The sequence below is a fragment of the Scophthalmus maximus genome, chromosome 11, assembly GCF_022379125.1.
Source record: "Scophthalmus maximus strain ysfricsl-2021 chromosome 11, ASM2237912v1, whole genome shotgun sequence".
Lineage (NCBI taxonomy): Eukaryota > Metazoa > Chordata > Actinopteri > Pleuronectiformes > Scophthalmidae > Scophthalmus > Scophthalmus maximus.
In genome coordinates this window covers 19,291,142-19,307,769 of record NC_061525.1, presented here as the reverse complement: position 1 = coordinate 19,307,769, position 16,628 = coordinate 19,291,142, and the positions used below count along the sequence as shown (strand labels likewise).

Here is a 16,628-nt window from a genome sequence, read left to right as displayed (position 1 = left end):
GTTTACTTACCAGGACCTACATGAGAAATGCAACCGATGCAACCAATGCTGTATATTTAATAAAAAAAGAAATATACAGCATGTAGCTTCCTTTGTCTTCCAGTAGGGGGCACGTGTGACGCACAGCAGGATGCTACATGTGTCCAGTTGGACTCCAGTCACTGTATCACCAGTCATTACATAAGAGCGAGCTTGATAAATCACAGCCACAGGATTTCGGTGGTGATGCCAGCGCTCCCACTGTGTAGCAAGAGAGAAGCAGCGAAAACCATTCATGGTTATTCATGTTTTCTTTATTACCGAAATGTGTTTATGTTTGTAAAACAGCACATTAAAGAACAGCTCTCTGTGCAAATACATTTGGTACTTTGACAACAACAACCACCAGCACGGGGTCTCGTAAAAACCGACGACGACGACAACGTCCTCTAGGTCCTCTGAAATAAATACAGTATGCTTATAGTCAACAGGTACGACCGCGTTACTTGTGACAAATAAAGGGGGGAAAGTGCATCATCTGGGAGTTAGGGGGGGGGGGGTGATTGAAGGAAACATGGGAATCAGACTTGGGGTGGATGGAGGATGAGGGCTTGAGAATGGGGGACACCATGAGTGTGCAAGGGGCGAGTGCTCGTCTGGAACCACTCTGGTGTCCGAATCATCCCAGAATACTTTAATAAATGCCGTCAGGAAGCTTCTCGGAGCGATTCACACGCTCCGGGGGCCACAACACGTTTGTCAACGATGAGGGTTTTTAAAATGCACCAAAAATGAAGTGGTCGCTTTTTGCCAAAAATCTGAATTCCATAGAAATAATTGTATTGATTGAAATAAGAATTACATACACCTATCAACAGAATTATCAACAGTTCATAGTAGTGATATGGAAGCCTGCTCACTATAGGCGCCTGGGTTTTAGCTTCTCCTTCTTTTTTGATTGCATCACTTTGTCTGCAGCTAAGTCTAGCTTTGTCTAGACTAAATCAAGTTTAGTCTAGTTCAATATTTGCATGGTGTCAATGAAGGACTTGACTGTGGCCAGTAAAGTAAGCTATCACTTTCTAATGTCTGCCACAGCTCACAGGGGTTTTGAAGTTCCCAGAGGAAACCCAGACTCCCGATAGAGTCTCTGAGGAACCAGAATCGACTCGTTCCCCGCGTCTTGACGTGTGAAGATGGGGATCTAATCAAATCTCTTTGACCTTTCTTCAAAGCCAGGTGCAAAACAAAAACAACAACAACAACAACAACAACAACGACGACACATTGTTTTTAGAAGTATAAAAAAAAGGTGCTCTGCTTTTGGAAACCCTGTATTTTCCACTACCGATGTGTAAGTGATGTGACAGGAGGAGGAAATCCCTGCCGACACCCCGGCGGGGGGCTGTCAGCTGGTGGGAGGCCTGTGCATGATTTGGATCATGATCACGCAGTGGAGAGGAGGTGGTGGGGCGCAGGAGTCAGGACACGTCCGTCCCCCCCACAAAAGGAAAAAAACTAAAAGCCTTGACCTTTCAGTAGCCTTAACATGCGCAAAAGTTTAAAATCACAAGCTTTCCCTTTTCTTTTTCATCCCTTTGCCCTGAAGAGGTGCAGTTTGTCGACATCACAATGACAACCAGTGCCGTTCTGTGCGTCGGTTAAAGCACGAGGTTGGGGAAGGTCTTCACCATCCAGGACCACCCACCACTTCACTGTGGACTATTTACAGTTTGGATTATGTTTCACAGAAAAGAAGAAGAAGAAGAAGAAAAAGAGCCTCCTGAAAACTCAGGCGTCGCCAGATACCTGTACAATGCAACAGTGCTTCTGTTGAGATACGAGGGTGAATCATCACGGACAGTTATCGTACAGTGAGTAACGTAGAGGGATGTGCATATCGCTTAGCAGGACACAGGGAGTGTGGGGGCGCGGGGGTCAAACCCTGGGGATGAGCACATCTCAGACCAACGCCAGGGCGTCTGAGTCTGGAGTCCACTCACCGAGATGCCCATCAGTCACCAGGGAGACGCAGATTCAAGTGCATCACTTCTAAGACGATCGAGGATCATGATTGTTGGCCATATCGCTCCAACACAACACGAAGGCCTTTGGGTGTTTGCTATACTGACGAAAAAGGCCGTTCTGGGGCGACGTTGACTTCCTAGAAAAGGTAAAGGGAGCAGGAGCATCAGCTGTCAGTATTATGTACAGAATCACAACCCCCACCCCCACAAGGTCTGAGAGCCCCGCCGCCTGTCAGGCGTTTCTCCGGGAGTGACTGGTGGCGGACGAGCGGCCGGTCTCGTGGTCCGGTCGGTATTTGAGCCAGCAGATGAGCCACGTGACGACCACCGAGAACATGGCCAGGATGCTGGCGACCGACAGGCAAATGGGTCCCGCCGGCGAGGGGGGGATGCTGTGACTGTGCACAAAGATCAGGCCCATGAACAGCAGCACCAGCATGGACAGGAAGGAGAAGATCACGCACACGCAGCCGGTGGTCAGCGCCACCCGCTTGCAGCTCTGGCAGCTGTCGTAGCGCACCGAGTCCTGCGACAGGGTCGTGGCCGTGGACACGGTGGTGGACGGCGTCGCCTGGCTGGCGCCCGACGCGCCCGACGCGCCCGACGCCTCCTCCCGGCGGAGCGCGACGAGGGCCGGGTGCAGCGGCGGAGGGTGCGGCGGCAGCGCGTCCTGGGGAAGCGGGTCCGAGTCGATGTAGAGCGGGAAGTCCTCCGTCACCTTGGTGTTGTTGGGCAGGTTCTGAACGCGATAATCGGGCACCGGGGTCCGGTGGCGACAGACGGGGCAGCTGACGCGCCACGGCCGCTCCTCCCGGAGGTGCAGCGTGTTCAGGCACTCCTCGCAGAACGTGTGCAGGCACTCGAGGATCTTGGGTGCGCGGCGGTCAAGGTCGAAGTAATTGTAGCAGATCTTGCACTCGTACTCCTCGTAGGGGAACGCCGAGGGGGCCGCGCCGGGGGGGTCCGCCGCGCTCGGTGCCAGCTCCACCTCCGCCATGTCATCTTTCGCCATTCACATTCTCCGGTGAGCAGCACAAAGGGAGCTGGCGGACAGATGCTGATGACGGTGCGCGTCTCTCCTCCTCGCCCCCTCCTCCTCCTCCTCCTCCTCCTCCTCGCCCCCCCCTGCTCATTCGAGAGCCCGTCAGACGCGGACACACGGGCGGTGCTGCTGATGGAGCGCGCGAACCGTCTGCAGCCGCGGCGCCGCTCGGGATCCCGTTGGAATATTGAAGAGAGGAAGAGAGAGGAGGAGGAGAGAGGATGAAGAGGAGGAGGAGGATGAGGAGGAGGAGAGGAGGCAGCGGCTCTCTCACGGCTGTGTGTGCGAATAGATGATGTAATGGTGGTGACTCCGACGCGAGAGCTCGTCAGTCCGGAGAGCATCCCACAAAACAGAGGATGGGGGGGGGGGGTTGTTGTTTCAGTCTGGGTGTGTGCAGGAAGCAGAGACGACGGCAGCTCTGCACGTCCACAATTACGTATAGAATCATGTCAGACAATGGGATGCGCTCATTTGGTCACGTCACTGAACTCAGACTGTCATGCACATCAGATGCTGTACACCGACCCACTGTTTATAGGAACAGAGAGGGGCAGTTATCATTTGATCACAGGGGCTGAGTAAAAAAAAAAGAGCAGAAGAAGTAAAGAAGTACCAGGTTCTGCAACCAGAGAATCACCCAACACTATTGAAAAAGGTTTTGCCCGGATCACAGAGGGAATGTGAAGACTGTAGACATTTGGTCGTTGCCTTTATGTTGTTTAATTTTTGTAAAATTCACTAAAGGACACAGTCAATTCAATAAGAATATGCTGTGACTCGTGTGTGAGTGATGAAGACGCTATAGGTTATGAATGAGACAGAGACAGAAGTCAAGCTATAACAGTGAGTCATTACTGTATGATTTATAAATATTTATAAACCATTGATAGTTCACTGCGTATATACAATATGGCTTCGGTTGAATTGAGCCACGACTGTTTCTCCAAAGTTGTGCACACAAACCATCATGTTGACTCCTGTCACATGATAAGCTTTTCTGAGCATTAAATGGGTCATGTGATTTACATCATAAGGGCTTATCCTAATTTAATATAATTACTTACAGTCTATATATGATTCACTTTATAGCATATTCATCTAAATCATAATTTCCGACTATAATATTTGAAGTCAGGATCTTGTTGTGAAGCTGATGCATATAGTATTGTGAACTTCTGTTTCACATAAAGTTAACTATGTAAGTCAGTTTCACTTTATGGGTTTTTCAGTGCAAACAAGGAGCACATGGAAGTCGACTGATTGATTTAGATTTAATAATATAGGTCCCATGTCCTTTCTGTTTGCATCTGTGCTCTCGAGAGCAGCATTGAGATAATGAAAAACCTGGTGTCTGACATGAGCTGCATGGCACAATATCAAATCAAATTGCTTCATGCATTATTTCCTCGCTGATATAATGATATAATATGTGAAGGGTGCATTGAAGTTTAGTGGCATTCAGGCAAAAAAGAAAAAGAGAGAAAGAGAGAAACAGGAAAGACATCATGGATATGAAGTCTTAGATTTCATTTCCCTACCATACATATCATACAGTCACAATCCCCTTCCACACACGACGACCAACAAATCAGATTGTTCATGTATTAGTTCTGAGGAATTACCCTGGAAAAAGAAAAATTATTTATCGATGAATTAATTTTACAAATTAACATTTGGTAATTTCAAGTTTGTTCAAATAAAGTCAACCAGTCATTTCAACCCGATTGATAACTGTGGTTTGAAATTAAAGTTTTTAAATGATTTTGTTCTTTCACTGAACATTGTTTTACATAATACTGGGGAGAACATGTCGTTCTGTCACCCTCGTCATCACTGACGCGCTGCATCAGACGTGTGAATGATGGGCTGCAGGGAACATCAAGGCTATTTTGAGACGTTCATCTTTTCGCATATGCAGATACAGACCAATTAAACGAGTCTGATGCATCTGATATATTATGAATATAGTATGTACTGTACATGGTGTATGTTTAGCACTGCTCATGCAGCTGTGACATTGGTCGGGATGCCCCGCAGCATCAGAGGGAGATAAAGATTATTATATTGTATTCAAATATATTAGCAGTGCACATAAAAGCTTCACTCTTAACTCTGATTCGGTTTGGCACTGTCATGATATCTACGTTACATCCCATAACTTTCCCATATCAGCATATGGTTTTGTTCCACTGAACTAACTTCCTATTCTTGTACTCTAGTTATTTTCATTGTGTTTATTTTATGACATATTCCTATTCATTACCGCGGCTTACACCTGCCTGAGTGGGCAGTACAGTCTTCCGCTTGCTATAAACAATGTGGCTTGTGATAAACCTTGCACCGTCCCAGAACAATGGTCGGACAACAGGCCGCCGCTCCGTAGCCCCGCCCCCACCTGCGTGCACCTGTAGCCGCACCTGTGCGCCACTCGCCCAGTCTCGCCGGGGCTGGTAGCGCCCCCCCCTGACCTCCAGCTCGCCCCTGCGTGTTTCACCTGCCACGATGCTGGAGCTGCTGTCTCACCTCCACGGCCCGGAGCTGGTGGTCCGGTTCCAGAGACGATGCGGACTCTTCCTCGTGGAACCCGCGCGTCACGGCCGAGGGACGGCGGCGGCGGCGGCGACGACGACGCGCGCTCCGCCCGAGGAAGCACCGGTCCACGCCGACCGACCACGTGCGCAGCTGCAGGGACGGTGGGACCACCGGGACAACAACTCCAACTACAAGTACGAGGAGGACGGATGTGGCGTCGGTGTAAGTCGAAAACAGATTGGTCCCTCGCTTGGCCTGTGTAGGTGAATTGAATTACAGTTAGAAAACAGTGCGTTTTTGAGTTCGAGGCTATGTATGCAAAGCAAGGGGTGACTGGCTTTTCCCGTTTGTCTGTCTCCGCCTCCTCATCTCCACTTGCAGGTTGTGCTGGATGTTTACATTGTTCAAGTAGAAAGGCAGCCAGGCTACTTCCTGGTTGCTTTATTTACAATTCATCCTATGATAATGTCAACAGAGAATCTTCATGTACATTGTTTTACATATGATAATCTACAAAACGCAATATGGATTTAAAAAAAAAAAAACCGTTATGGCAAATGGTTTTATATAAGTTTGACTATGAACTTTTATTCAGATGTGGGGTTTGAACAAAGTGAGCGTATAGGAGGCAAAGGGATCTAATGGATCGAGCGTTTGGTTCGCTGTGCGAGGTCTTCTTATCTTCGGCAGGCCGGGACAGTCCATGGACGTCCTAGTCGAAGGTTAAATCTAAAAAATTGAATCTGAGATTAAATCTGTCCCGTCTCTTGTGATCTGAAAGAGAGAAAAAAAGGTGAAGCCAACAGTGGGTGTGACTGCGGGGAGATGTTAATCTCTGATCTAAATCTGATCTTATTCCCAGAAACCATCTTCAGGCACCTGGTTCCATCGCATTTTGTTCATCCTGCCGGTGTTTGTTCTCCGCAGGGCGGCGGCAGGCCTCAGTACGAGGTGAGGAACTGGCCGCTCCACATTCTCTTCCTGCTCTCGTCGGGCCTGGGTCATGAAATCTTCTACATCACCTGTTTGCCCAGCATACAATGGAACCTGGACCCGTTCCTGTGCCGACGCCTCGTCAACATGTGGACCGTAAGACAGAGAGAGAATCTATGTGTGTGTGTGTGTGTGTGTGTGTGTGTGTGTGTGTGTGAACCTGTCAGTCAGTCCACCTTAGCGTGCAAGAAACGTAACCCTTCGGCCCAATGTCCGTCGCCCTCACAATGCCACCTCTCTTCTCCCTGCTGTTCCGTTTCCCTCATTTCACCTTTCAACCTCTCTTTCATCCTCCGACCCCCAACCCCCCCACCAGTGTCCTGTCTCTGACACCACCATGCACATATATCCCCAGGCCTGGGGGCCACTGACAGGGGCCAGCCAGACCAAGGGTCCCTGACATGGTTTGAGGCCACACATGGGGATGCATCAGTGGGGAAAAGAGTACTAAGGACTTTCCTTTAGATGTTTGTTCTGACAGAATCCGGCTCATCACGTCAAGGGACCATTAAAACCAATGTCCAATGTGGTACCAGACGGAGGGTGTTTGACACAGACGGACACAGACAGTCACACACACTCGCTCCTGCAGCGTGTTTTTGTGGCCTTTGTGTCCCTGCCCCGAGCACTGGGTGGATGCCCTGTGTGTGAACCTCTTGTTTTTTGCCACCCAGGGGAAGAGATCCCCTTCTTCTGGCATCCCGGCCGCACCAGGCCCCTGTGTGAACTCCTTTCAAACACACACACACAAACACACACAAACACACACACACAAACACACACACACACACACACACACACACACACACACACACACACACACACACACACACACACACACACACACACACACACACACACACACGGGCTCACACTCCCCACCTCTCCTGCTAAACACGCTCATTGCCCTCCCTCTAGTTAGACATTACCAGCTTTACTCCGTGCTCTCCTCCCCCTAGTCTACCAGCAGAGTGTTTTATTGGCCTCATCAGCGCCCCGAGCTTTCTCTCTCCGGACCGACCATTTGGTCTGTCAGACCTCGGGGCGCATCACCCCGCACTTCAAACTTCTAACAGCACCCTCCTATTGTGCTGGTGGAGTTATGTAAGGTTCACGGAGGGCACTACACTGTTGCACTCTCCCTCTCACACACAAACACACACGAAAACATGGCAGCTCCTCACGCCAGCGATTGAAATACATCCATGCAAATTAAGACTTGTATGTGCGAGCAAACACATTACAGGCCTATGAATAACACACACACACACACACACACACACACACACACACACACACACACACACACACACACACACACACACACACACACACACACACACACACACACACACACACACACACACACACACACACACACACACACACACACACACACACACACCATTGTGTCCTTCACTACTCCCTGTTGTCTTTACTTGCCGGGTGACTTTGTTTGACTTAGAAAACAATGACTGTCATTAACCATATGGTCATGAATTGCATAGCAGTGTTGTATGGTGTAGCTATAGTGTTGTATTATGTAAATCATACACCCACTGTGCTGTAATATCAAAACTCAAGTTGTACTTTTGCACAACGACACAAAGGGCTCACACCAAGATATAAAGTATGTTTAGAAAGAGGCATGTCGACTTTCACCCAACGATGAGATGTGCAACTGCAAAAAGTCACTTCATTCTCAGGATTTTCAGCTGTACTCACGTGATGACAACTGGATACAGAACATGTCTGGGTATACTAATTGTGTACAGCACTAATACTAATTTTCACATTATTCTATTTTTGCAGTCACTAAACAAGAAAACATCATACAACAGTAAACTACAAGTCAAACTATACTCGAAACCTGCTTAGAATTTGGATTTAGTTTGGAGTTGGGAAACAGCTTTAGTCTGGTTATTCCACAAGTTCAAACTAATTTAAAAAAAGAAAGAAAAGAAGAAATGGGCTTTAAATGACCATGGGTGATTTGTTGTATTAATGGTAAAATGACGTCAAATTCAGCAAAACAAGTTAACAGAAGAGCACCAGAGAATTGCCTTTTGAGTAGGTCAGCAATGACAGAGCTCAACTTTAAAACTGGACCCAGCAGAACAAGAGGTCCTGCTGCTGCCTTATTAAGACCCTGTAAATGGCAGTAACCATGCTGTGGGGACTCAGCATATTGGCTCCACAGTCATATTATGGTGAAACTCTTTCAAACTTTACCCGCAGAAAACACTTCTCAGTTTAAAGAGAGTAAGAGAGTGGGTAGCAGCATGTCTCCCAAAATGCCTATGGATCAAACCAAGCTCCAGTATTTGCTGTCGGGAAGTTCTACAAGTTAAACTAAAGCAAACTTCAAATGGCTTTCCTGAGATTTTTATCACACTCAAATGTGTCATTCACGGAACTATTCTAGTTCTAGTTTTGTAAGTTTCAGACTGTTGTCCATAGGCGTGTTGGTCATAAAATGATGCGTGGTCGGACACATGGGGATCTTGAGGCACGGGAAAGCACTTTAGACCAACAAAAACAAGAACCGTTCTCTGTTACTACCTTGTAAATCCACCTTTATAATAGAAATCCACCAAGGTGCAAGTGCACCTGGCTTTTAAAGGGAATGAGACCGATTGGTTTATTGCATGTTACGCCCAAAACAAACCCATGATCTTAAGAGACTCCAGTGGCCTGAACCCCTTTGAAACATACAACTTGATCTTTGAACTAACAAAACCAAGTTAACAGAAGTGGAATCGTACTCGCCCTAAATGCACTTGCTCCATGCACATTAGAATATTAAAATAAAGAGTCCCGAGAGTGTAATTTACTATCAAGTGTGTTGGAGAGTTGCTTTCTAGAAGACAAACCTATTTTGCGGTACATTGGTGGTCAAGAAAATATGTACTAGTAACCAGGCCGTTTATGAATCACTTCCTTACAGAACAAAACTAACATGTTGCAATATCCCCGCTCCTCCACACACACACACACACACACACACACACACACACACACACACACACACACACACACACACACACACACACACACACACACACACACACACACACACACACACACACACACACACACACACACACACACACACACACTCTCTCTCTCTCTCTCTAATCCACATGTTGACAGATCAAGGTCCAACCAGCTTTGGCCTCGATCAATACACTCATTCATGAGAAAACACACACTCCAGAGCAAGTGTGTGTGTGTGTGTGTGTGTGTGTGTGTGTGTGTGTGTGTGTGTGTGTGTGTGTGTGTGTGTGTGTGTGTGTGTGTGTGTGTGTGTGTGTGTGTGTGTGTGTGTGTGTGTGTGTGTGTGTGTGTGTGTGTGTGTGTGTGTCTCTTGACCTGTCTTCAACTCTTCCCTTAATGTGAACAGACTGTCCCTGGGTCAGTCCTTTGATGACTCGTACAAAGACACCAGTGAACCTCTGGCGTGATGGCTTCACTGGAGGCAGTTGAATATGATGTTTGTGTTGATGGTGCAGTCGGGGGGGTGGCGGGTATCATATCATTCAAACTGGCAGATTCATTGTATGGAGGCAGAGGGGGGGAATGCAGTGGATCAAGTGTACACTGTAGTGCTTTTCGTATAAATAGACTGTGCTAAATGAGTTTGGTTTGCTGTTGTCCTCTGTTTATTGTCCACTTTGCGCCGATTATTCTGTGTGGGCACGTGTGTGTGTGTGTGTGTGTACAGTGTAGGTAGATGCAAATTTCATAGTGGAAACATTAACATTCAGGCATGACCAACGAAGGAGGAAAGAATGAGAAGAGAGATCTAGCTTCGTTGTTGGAAGGTTTGATCTCATTCTCGAACTCATTTTTGCTCATCTGGCCTACTCCTGCTTGCCTCTTATCCTACAGTGGCCAAAAGTATGTGGACAGCCATTCACTCAAATGTCAACATTAGCATGCTAACATGTTCACAATGACACTGCTAGTGTGCTGATTTTTATTTTTTAAACAAGTATAATGTTTATCATCTTGTTGGCATGCTAATGTTTGCTTAATAGCACTAAACACTGTACATTTGACGGTAATTGACATAGGTACTAGAAATGCTGGTATTAGGCGGAGTGAAAGTGCTGCATCTATTTCCTGAAGGTAGCACGGTCATGATAACCTGCTGTCCTTCAAGAATAAATCCCCCTGAAACCACAAATGGACGTTTCTAACCAACTATTAAAAACTAGAAATTACCCAGAATTATGACCTGTCGAAATTACCATCAGCTTTTGTGTTAATGAACTAACAGTAGCTTGCTAACACTTCTCTGGTAAATATTATTCCTACAAAACTCCAACCTGTTTGCATTGCCATTGGGAACATGTTAGCTAGCTGACACTAGCGTTTAGCTCAAACCGGCCTCTGTGTTTATTAGTACTAATTAGCTAATGGTAGCATGCTAACACTAAGCTAAACATTATTCCTTCCTAAAAAACATAATGTTTGCATTGTCATCGTGATGCTAGCTAGCTGACACTAGCATTTAGCTCAAAGCATTACTACGGCCTAAACAATTTGGTGTGTAATGTGCAAAGCCCTGACGTGAGCTCCATCAAACACTTATTGGGGATGAACCAGAATGCCGACCGGGACCTTAATGCTTTCGTGGCCAAATCAGAGCAAACACGTGCAGCCCTGTTGCGCGTACAGTTTCTGCTTCCCCTCGCGGGGAAATATTTTATTATTAACTACCATGGTTTGTGAAAGTTCTGGTGTCCACATATCTTCGGCCAATTTGTGTATTTCAATTAGGCTAAATCTCTGCCTGTGTGTCTCTACAAGTTGCCGCACTAATAGCCGGTCAGCACGTGTCCTTTTATATCTTATTTGCCATGGTAACGGGCATTTTCTGATTACAGTGTCAGGAGCGATGGTAATAACAGCCTCTCTATTCTGTCCCCTAAACACACACATTAGTGTCCCGCTCCCTCTCTTTGCACTGCCTCCCTGCTCCTTGCTAAGACAGCCATTCATTAAATATACAAGGCAGAGCTTTAAATAAAACTGGCGCTGGAGCAGGCCGCCCCTCCGACGGCCGCTGGGGATCTCATGAAAGAGAATAGGCAGCACATTCAGGACACACACATTCAGGACACACACACACACACACACACACACACACACACACACACACACACACACACACACACACACACACACACACACACACACACACACACACACACACACACACACACACACACACACACACACACACACACACACACACACCTTGCACCGTCTGGGTCATTATGTCAGGAGCCCTCTGTCTAACTCCACCAGCCGAAGACACTGTGTCAGCAAATCCTGCCTCCTTCAATTTCTCAGATTCTTAGAATAGATTTTGTTACCGTTTGACTGCAGCATCTGCACTTTATTCCAGGGTGCGTTTGTAGAGTTTTGTCTTCCTCACTTTCTTTTTTCCCCCCTTTGTTGAGTTGGGAGGGGGATAACTTATTCATGAGAGCGTGTGGTTACTTTTAGAGCATTGCCTAATCAGGATTTTATTTCATCTTCTCATTATTTTATCATCATCTTCCGCCATCTCCGATTTCTGCTTTTCTTGCCAGCACACTGCAGGACTTTTCTGTAGGTTTTATTATTATTTTTTTTTTGGTATTGAATCACAATTACACAATTAGACACCATAGTGGCTCATTATAAGCTCTATGAAAGATGATTGCAAATTACGTGTGTGAAATCTGCTATAAAGGTAGAATATTGTATCAATACAGAGTAATCTTTGCTTAAAATTACAATTATAACTGAAATTTTTTTTAAATAGAAATAATAGAACTGAATACATTTGTTGAAGTCCTGCTTCTAAAAGACACCTACCTCTCTTTCAGTTGGTGATGTATGTCGGCCAGTTGATGAAGGATGTGCTGAAGCTGCCTCGTCCTCTTTCGCCCCCCGTGGTCAAGCTGGAGACGCGCGTTGACGCAGAGTACGGGCTGCCCTCGACGCACGCCATGGCTGCCACCGCCATCTCCTTCACCTTGTTACTCAGTGCCCCATCGAGGATACAGGTGAGCGTCGCTAACAGATGCGATTAAAAACAATTGCAGCAAAGATAATCAAGGCTCAAACCAGCTTTTTCGGGGCTTTTAACCACATCTCACAGTCGTCAAGTTCAAAACAGGTCACAGCCGCAACTGGTCATCAAACCAAGAATCAGTAGATGGTGGAGAAACATCAACGGGACCATTCGCATCCAACTCCAAAGACCAAACTTGAACCAAGAAAAAGAAAAGTCCCATAAATGAGTGTGGTGATAACACTGGGTTAAGCTCATTGCCGCAGAAAACAGTGAGATATGGTTAAAAGCTAATTAGTGGACCTTTGAGGTTAGATTACTACCTACACTTTCAGCGTGGGTTTATAAATGGCAATGCCGGTCGGTTGTTCTCTATGGCCCAAACAGAAATATCTCAACAGCTATTGGATGAATTGTAACAATTTTGTACGACAGTCGTGGTCCCCAGAGAATGAAATCATACAGACTTTTCTTCTGAAGACACCATGAGGCTGTCATTTGTGGTTTTGAGTGATATGTCTTCACAACTCCAGGGTGGAGTTCCATGACATTCGGTGCATGTCTTGTCAACCAATCAATGGGCTCGGCTCTAGTAACAACTTCAGCATGCTACAACACCAGTCTGATATTCAGAGGTGGCGATAAGAATTGAAACTGCAATTGTGACTGGTTTTACTGCTCATTACTATGAAAAATGCTAATACCACAATGGCTGACTGCAAATGATCTACATCTACCTCATTAATGCTTGGAATATATCGACTAAGTGGGTGATGAACTGTAAATCTAACTCTAGGTATCTCATTAGCAGTGCTATTAAATTGCCATTGAACTTCATGGATTCCTTTTAAGATTAGCAAAGCACCAGTAGGTGTTAAATGACTCACTCTTAACGAGAAGCTTCTCTCCAGTCAGAGTTGAATGAGGTTAAATCTGAGGCACTGGTAGCCTGTGGATGATGGTGGGATGAAGGGAGTGGCCCCGCTGTCAATCAGTGAGTCCCGACTGGGCCGTTGGACAATGGGCAGGCAGGGGCGGGGCCAGCAGTCACCATCAGTCACCATCAGCCACACCCGTCGAGCTGCTGTTCGGTCCTCTGATGGACTCGACTGAGTCAATGACTGTCAATCCACGTCACTGCCCCCACCCCGATTCTCCCCCTCTTTATCTCCCACTCTACTGCCAAGTCAATAAAACACTCAGTAGCTCAGTGGCGTCTTCATCAAACTCTGTGTTTCAATGAAGAACCCGAGTGAATGCTACGTCCATCAGTCAGTAGTTTACGGCCTCTACAGCTGTCAGGCTGATTTGTGGTCGGATCACGTCGGTTCGCTCTCTCGTCAGTTTTTAACATTCCGGCTCTCAAGGTCAGAGAAATCTTCTCAGCAACCCTGAGACACTCATGTACAGTAGAGCACTCAACTGCCTGAAATTCCTCAAGGATTCCTCAGAAAGAAAAGAGAATGCATAGCTATAAATGAGCAGCAGGCTGTTGCAGGGGCTCCTGAATAGACACAAGGCCTCAGGGCAACTCGGCCTGTTCCCAGAGCAGGTCGGAGGTCACGACAGTCAATCACAGCGTGACCCCCCTCCTGTCCCTGGTATCCTTTGTGGCCATTCATAAAATAAAAAAAAAACTCTCTTCATGAACTACCAGTGAATAGGCTTCCAGCTGCAAAAGACAGGAAAAGACACAGGAAAAAAGGGCAGAGAGGAGAAGAGGAGGGGAGCACAGGAGGGGAGGGTGAAGGAGGTGAATGAATACACAAGGCCTCTCTTCTCACTGTTATTGAAATGGAGGGGGGAACAAAACCTGCCGCCGTAGGTAAAGGAAGGAGGGCAGAGAGGATGGAGACAGTGGAGGAATAAAGGAGCAAGTGACTTGATGGCGGGCAGTACGTCAACCAGGGCGAAAGGACAAGAGGCGGAGAGAGGAGTTACATGTCTACATTGACAAACGAACGCTAAGAGGAAAGAGGTTTCAAAGAAGAGGAAGACTGTTTGCGTGCCTGCAATGAAGAATTTGAAGAATCTTAGTTGTGTGACACGCAAAATTCTCCTTTTACAGATTTCAATCTTTTATCGCCACAATCAGCGAGTGTTTGGTGACTACAGTATATCCACCCATCGCTGCGATGGTTCGTAATCCAAGGGTGTGTTTTTGTGACTCAGTTCCAGTTTGAGGTGGGTCTGCTGATCGCAGTGACGCTGTCATCCTTGGTGTGTCTGAGCCGCATCTATACTGGCATGCACTCGGTTCTGGTGAGCTAGTTCTTCTCCTCGCACGCACGCGCACGCACAGCATAAAACATTCAAGCTCAACGAAGGATTCATTATTCATATCTGTGTCTGGTTAAACTGTCTCGCTGAGGCCTTGATGCAACTCTTAATTCAGGAGTCACTGTACGATACCTTGTCATTTGAAAATCCCGATGAAATATTGGGTAAGATTCATTTTTAATCAGTTGTGTACACATTTATCTAATTTTTCAGGGTGGCATAGGAGGAATATTAAAACCAGAATGGCACGCTAGACCTCTGTCAAAGCCCAGCAGTCCCCTTAAATTCAATTAAGCTGCACCGAATTGCACACACCCATAGATATCAGTCCCCTTAATATGCCTCATTTTTTCCATCAAGATCCATAAAGTATCCACAGGGAAATCAGTCAAAAAACAAAGCACTGTACCTCACAATGTTAAAGAAAATGATCCTGGATACGGCCCCCTTTGACCGGATCCATGCCAAAAGTTAAGGAGTTCTTTCTTGGCAAAACAAAGTTTGGTGGAAATCTCTTCCGTAGGTTTTGCGCATTCCTGCTGACAAACAAACAAACCAACCAACATACAAACAAACAAATGGACTGGGGTCATAACACAACCTCCTCGATGGAGGTAAAATGTCATATCTTAAATTTGAAAAAAACTTTAATATAACGCAACAGTCAGCAGGTGGTTAGCTTAGCTTAGCTAGTTTCTCGCTTGCAAAACAAGGGGGAAACGGAAGGTGACAAAATTAATCTACAAACACAAATCAATTCACTTTTTTTATCTGTAAAAAAAATGTACGTTTGAAAAATATGAAACATAGAACAAATTATTGTGGGGTTTTTTTGTAATATACAGACATGAGTAGTATCTCATCGAAGAACACAAAACAAACAACCATTGCTTAAACTAACGAAATCCTGTCACCACTCTGCTTCCAGGACGTTATCTGTGGCGCGTTAATCTCCGCCGTCATCATGTTCTTCACCTATCCCCACTGGGAAACCTTCGACCGCCTTCAGCTCACCAGCCACGTGTCCCCCGCCGTGGCGTTGGCACTGCCCCTCTTCCTCAGCTACACGTACCCCGAGCTGGACCACTACAGCACCACGCGGGGAGACACGACCACCGTCTTGGCAGTGGGGGCCGGCTGCTCCGTGGGATACTGGGTGAACGAGCGGCTCGGCCACACGTTCGAGCCCCAAGGGGTGTTACCCGTACCTCTACCCGCGCTGACGGCTCGTGCACTGGCAGTGGGCCTGGCGCGCCACCTGTTAGGGGTTGCAGCGTTAGTGTCGACTCGACAGATATTGAAAACTCTGAGTCTGAAGTTGTTGTATTCGTGGTACAGAGTGCCGACAAGCGACGGGAGTGCCAGGAGGAGGAGAGAAATTGAAGTGCCGTATAAGTTTGCTACATACACAGTTGTTGGACTTGTTAATTCTATACTGGTCAATAGAGTTTTCATTCTACTAGGGCTGCTGTGACCAACTGATGTAAAAATAATAATGAACTTGCAATGACAAATGTACCTCATATTTATTTCAATGTCTCAGATTTTTTTTTTCTTTTTTAACGCAAGAGCAATTTCCGAAACAGAGTTCCTACTGGGAATGACTGACCTGTAACTGAGCTGAAAGCAAATAAAATGTTTTGATCATGGAACTATAATGTTTTTATGACTCGATTTTCAGCATTTCAGGTGTGTGTAGTCC

At 46.5% G+C, this 16,628-nt stretch overlaps 2 protein-coding genes across 4 annotated transcripts; one reads left to right on the top strand and one right to left on the bottom strand.

The window, feature by feature from the left end:
- Positions 1-271: 271 nt before the first annotated feature.
- LOC118298897 (E3 ubiquitin-protein ligase RNF152) lies at positions 272-5,975 on the bottom strand. The gene is made up of 2 exons (XM_035622075.2): positions 5,575-5,975; positions 272-3,579 (listed from the first exon to the last, which is right to left on the bottom strand). Exon 2 carries the CDS (start codon positions 3,016-3,018, stop codon positions 2,239-2,241), a length of 780 nt encoding a protein of 259 aa, XP_035477968.1. The 5' UTR covers positions 3,019-3,579; positions 5,575-5,975; the 3' UTR covers positions 272-2,238.
- Positions 5,392-16,578, top strand: sgpp2 (sphingosine-1-phosphate phosphatase 2). 3 transcript variants are annotated; one of them, XM_035622072.2, is made up of 5 exons: positions 5,398-5,805; positions 6,511-6,672; positions 12,459-12,638; positions 14,819-14,908; positions 15,855-16,578. In XM_035622072.2, the coding sequence occupies exons 1-5, from the start codon at positions 5,554-5,556 to the stop codon at positions 16,398-16,400; spliced, it is 1,230 nt and encodes a 409-aa protein (XP_035477965.1). In that variant the 5' UTR covers positions 5,398-5,553; the 3' UTR covers positions 16,401-16,578. The 3 variants fall into 3 exon arrangements, with proteins under 3 accessions (XP_035477966.1, XP_035477965.1, XP_035477967.1); XM_035622073.2 differs by lacking the exon at positions 14,819-14,908 and having other exon boundaries at positions 5,392-5,805; XM_035622074.2 differs by lacking the exons at positions 5,398-5,805; positions 6,511-6,672 and adding an exon at positions 10,103-10,400.
- The last annotated feature ends 50 nt before the right edge of the window (positions 16,579-16,628 follow it).

Excerpts from the sequence above, each read along its gene's own strand:
- sgpp2 (XM_035622072.2), top strand. The coding sequence starts at position 5,554 with ATGCTGGAGCTGCTGTCTCACCTCCACGGCCCGGAGCTGGTGGTCCGG. Across the intron at positions 6,673-12,458 it reads GCCTCGTCAACATGTGGACC|TTGGTGATGTATGTCGGCCA; the intron begins GTAAGACAGAGA and ends CCTCTCTTTCAG. Across the intron at positions 14,909-15,854 it reads CTGGCATGCACTCGGTTCTG|GACGTTATCTGTGGCGCGTT; the intron begins GTGAGCTAGTTC and ends CTCTGCTTCCAG.
- LOC118298897 (XM_035622075.2), bottom strand. The coding sequence starts at position 3,018 with ATGGCGAAAGATGACATGGCGGAGGTGGAGCTGGCACCGAGCGCGGCG.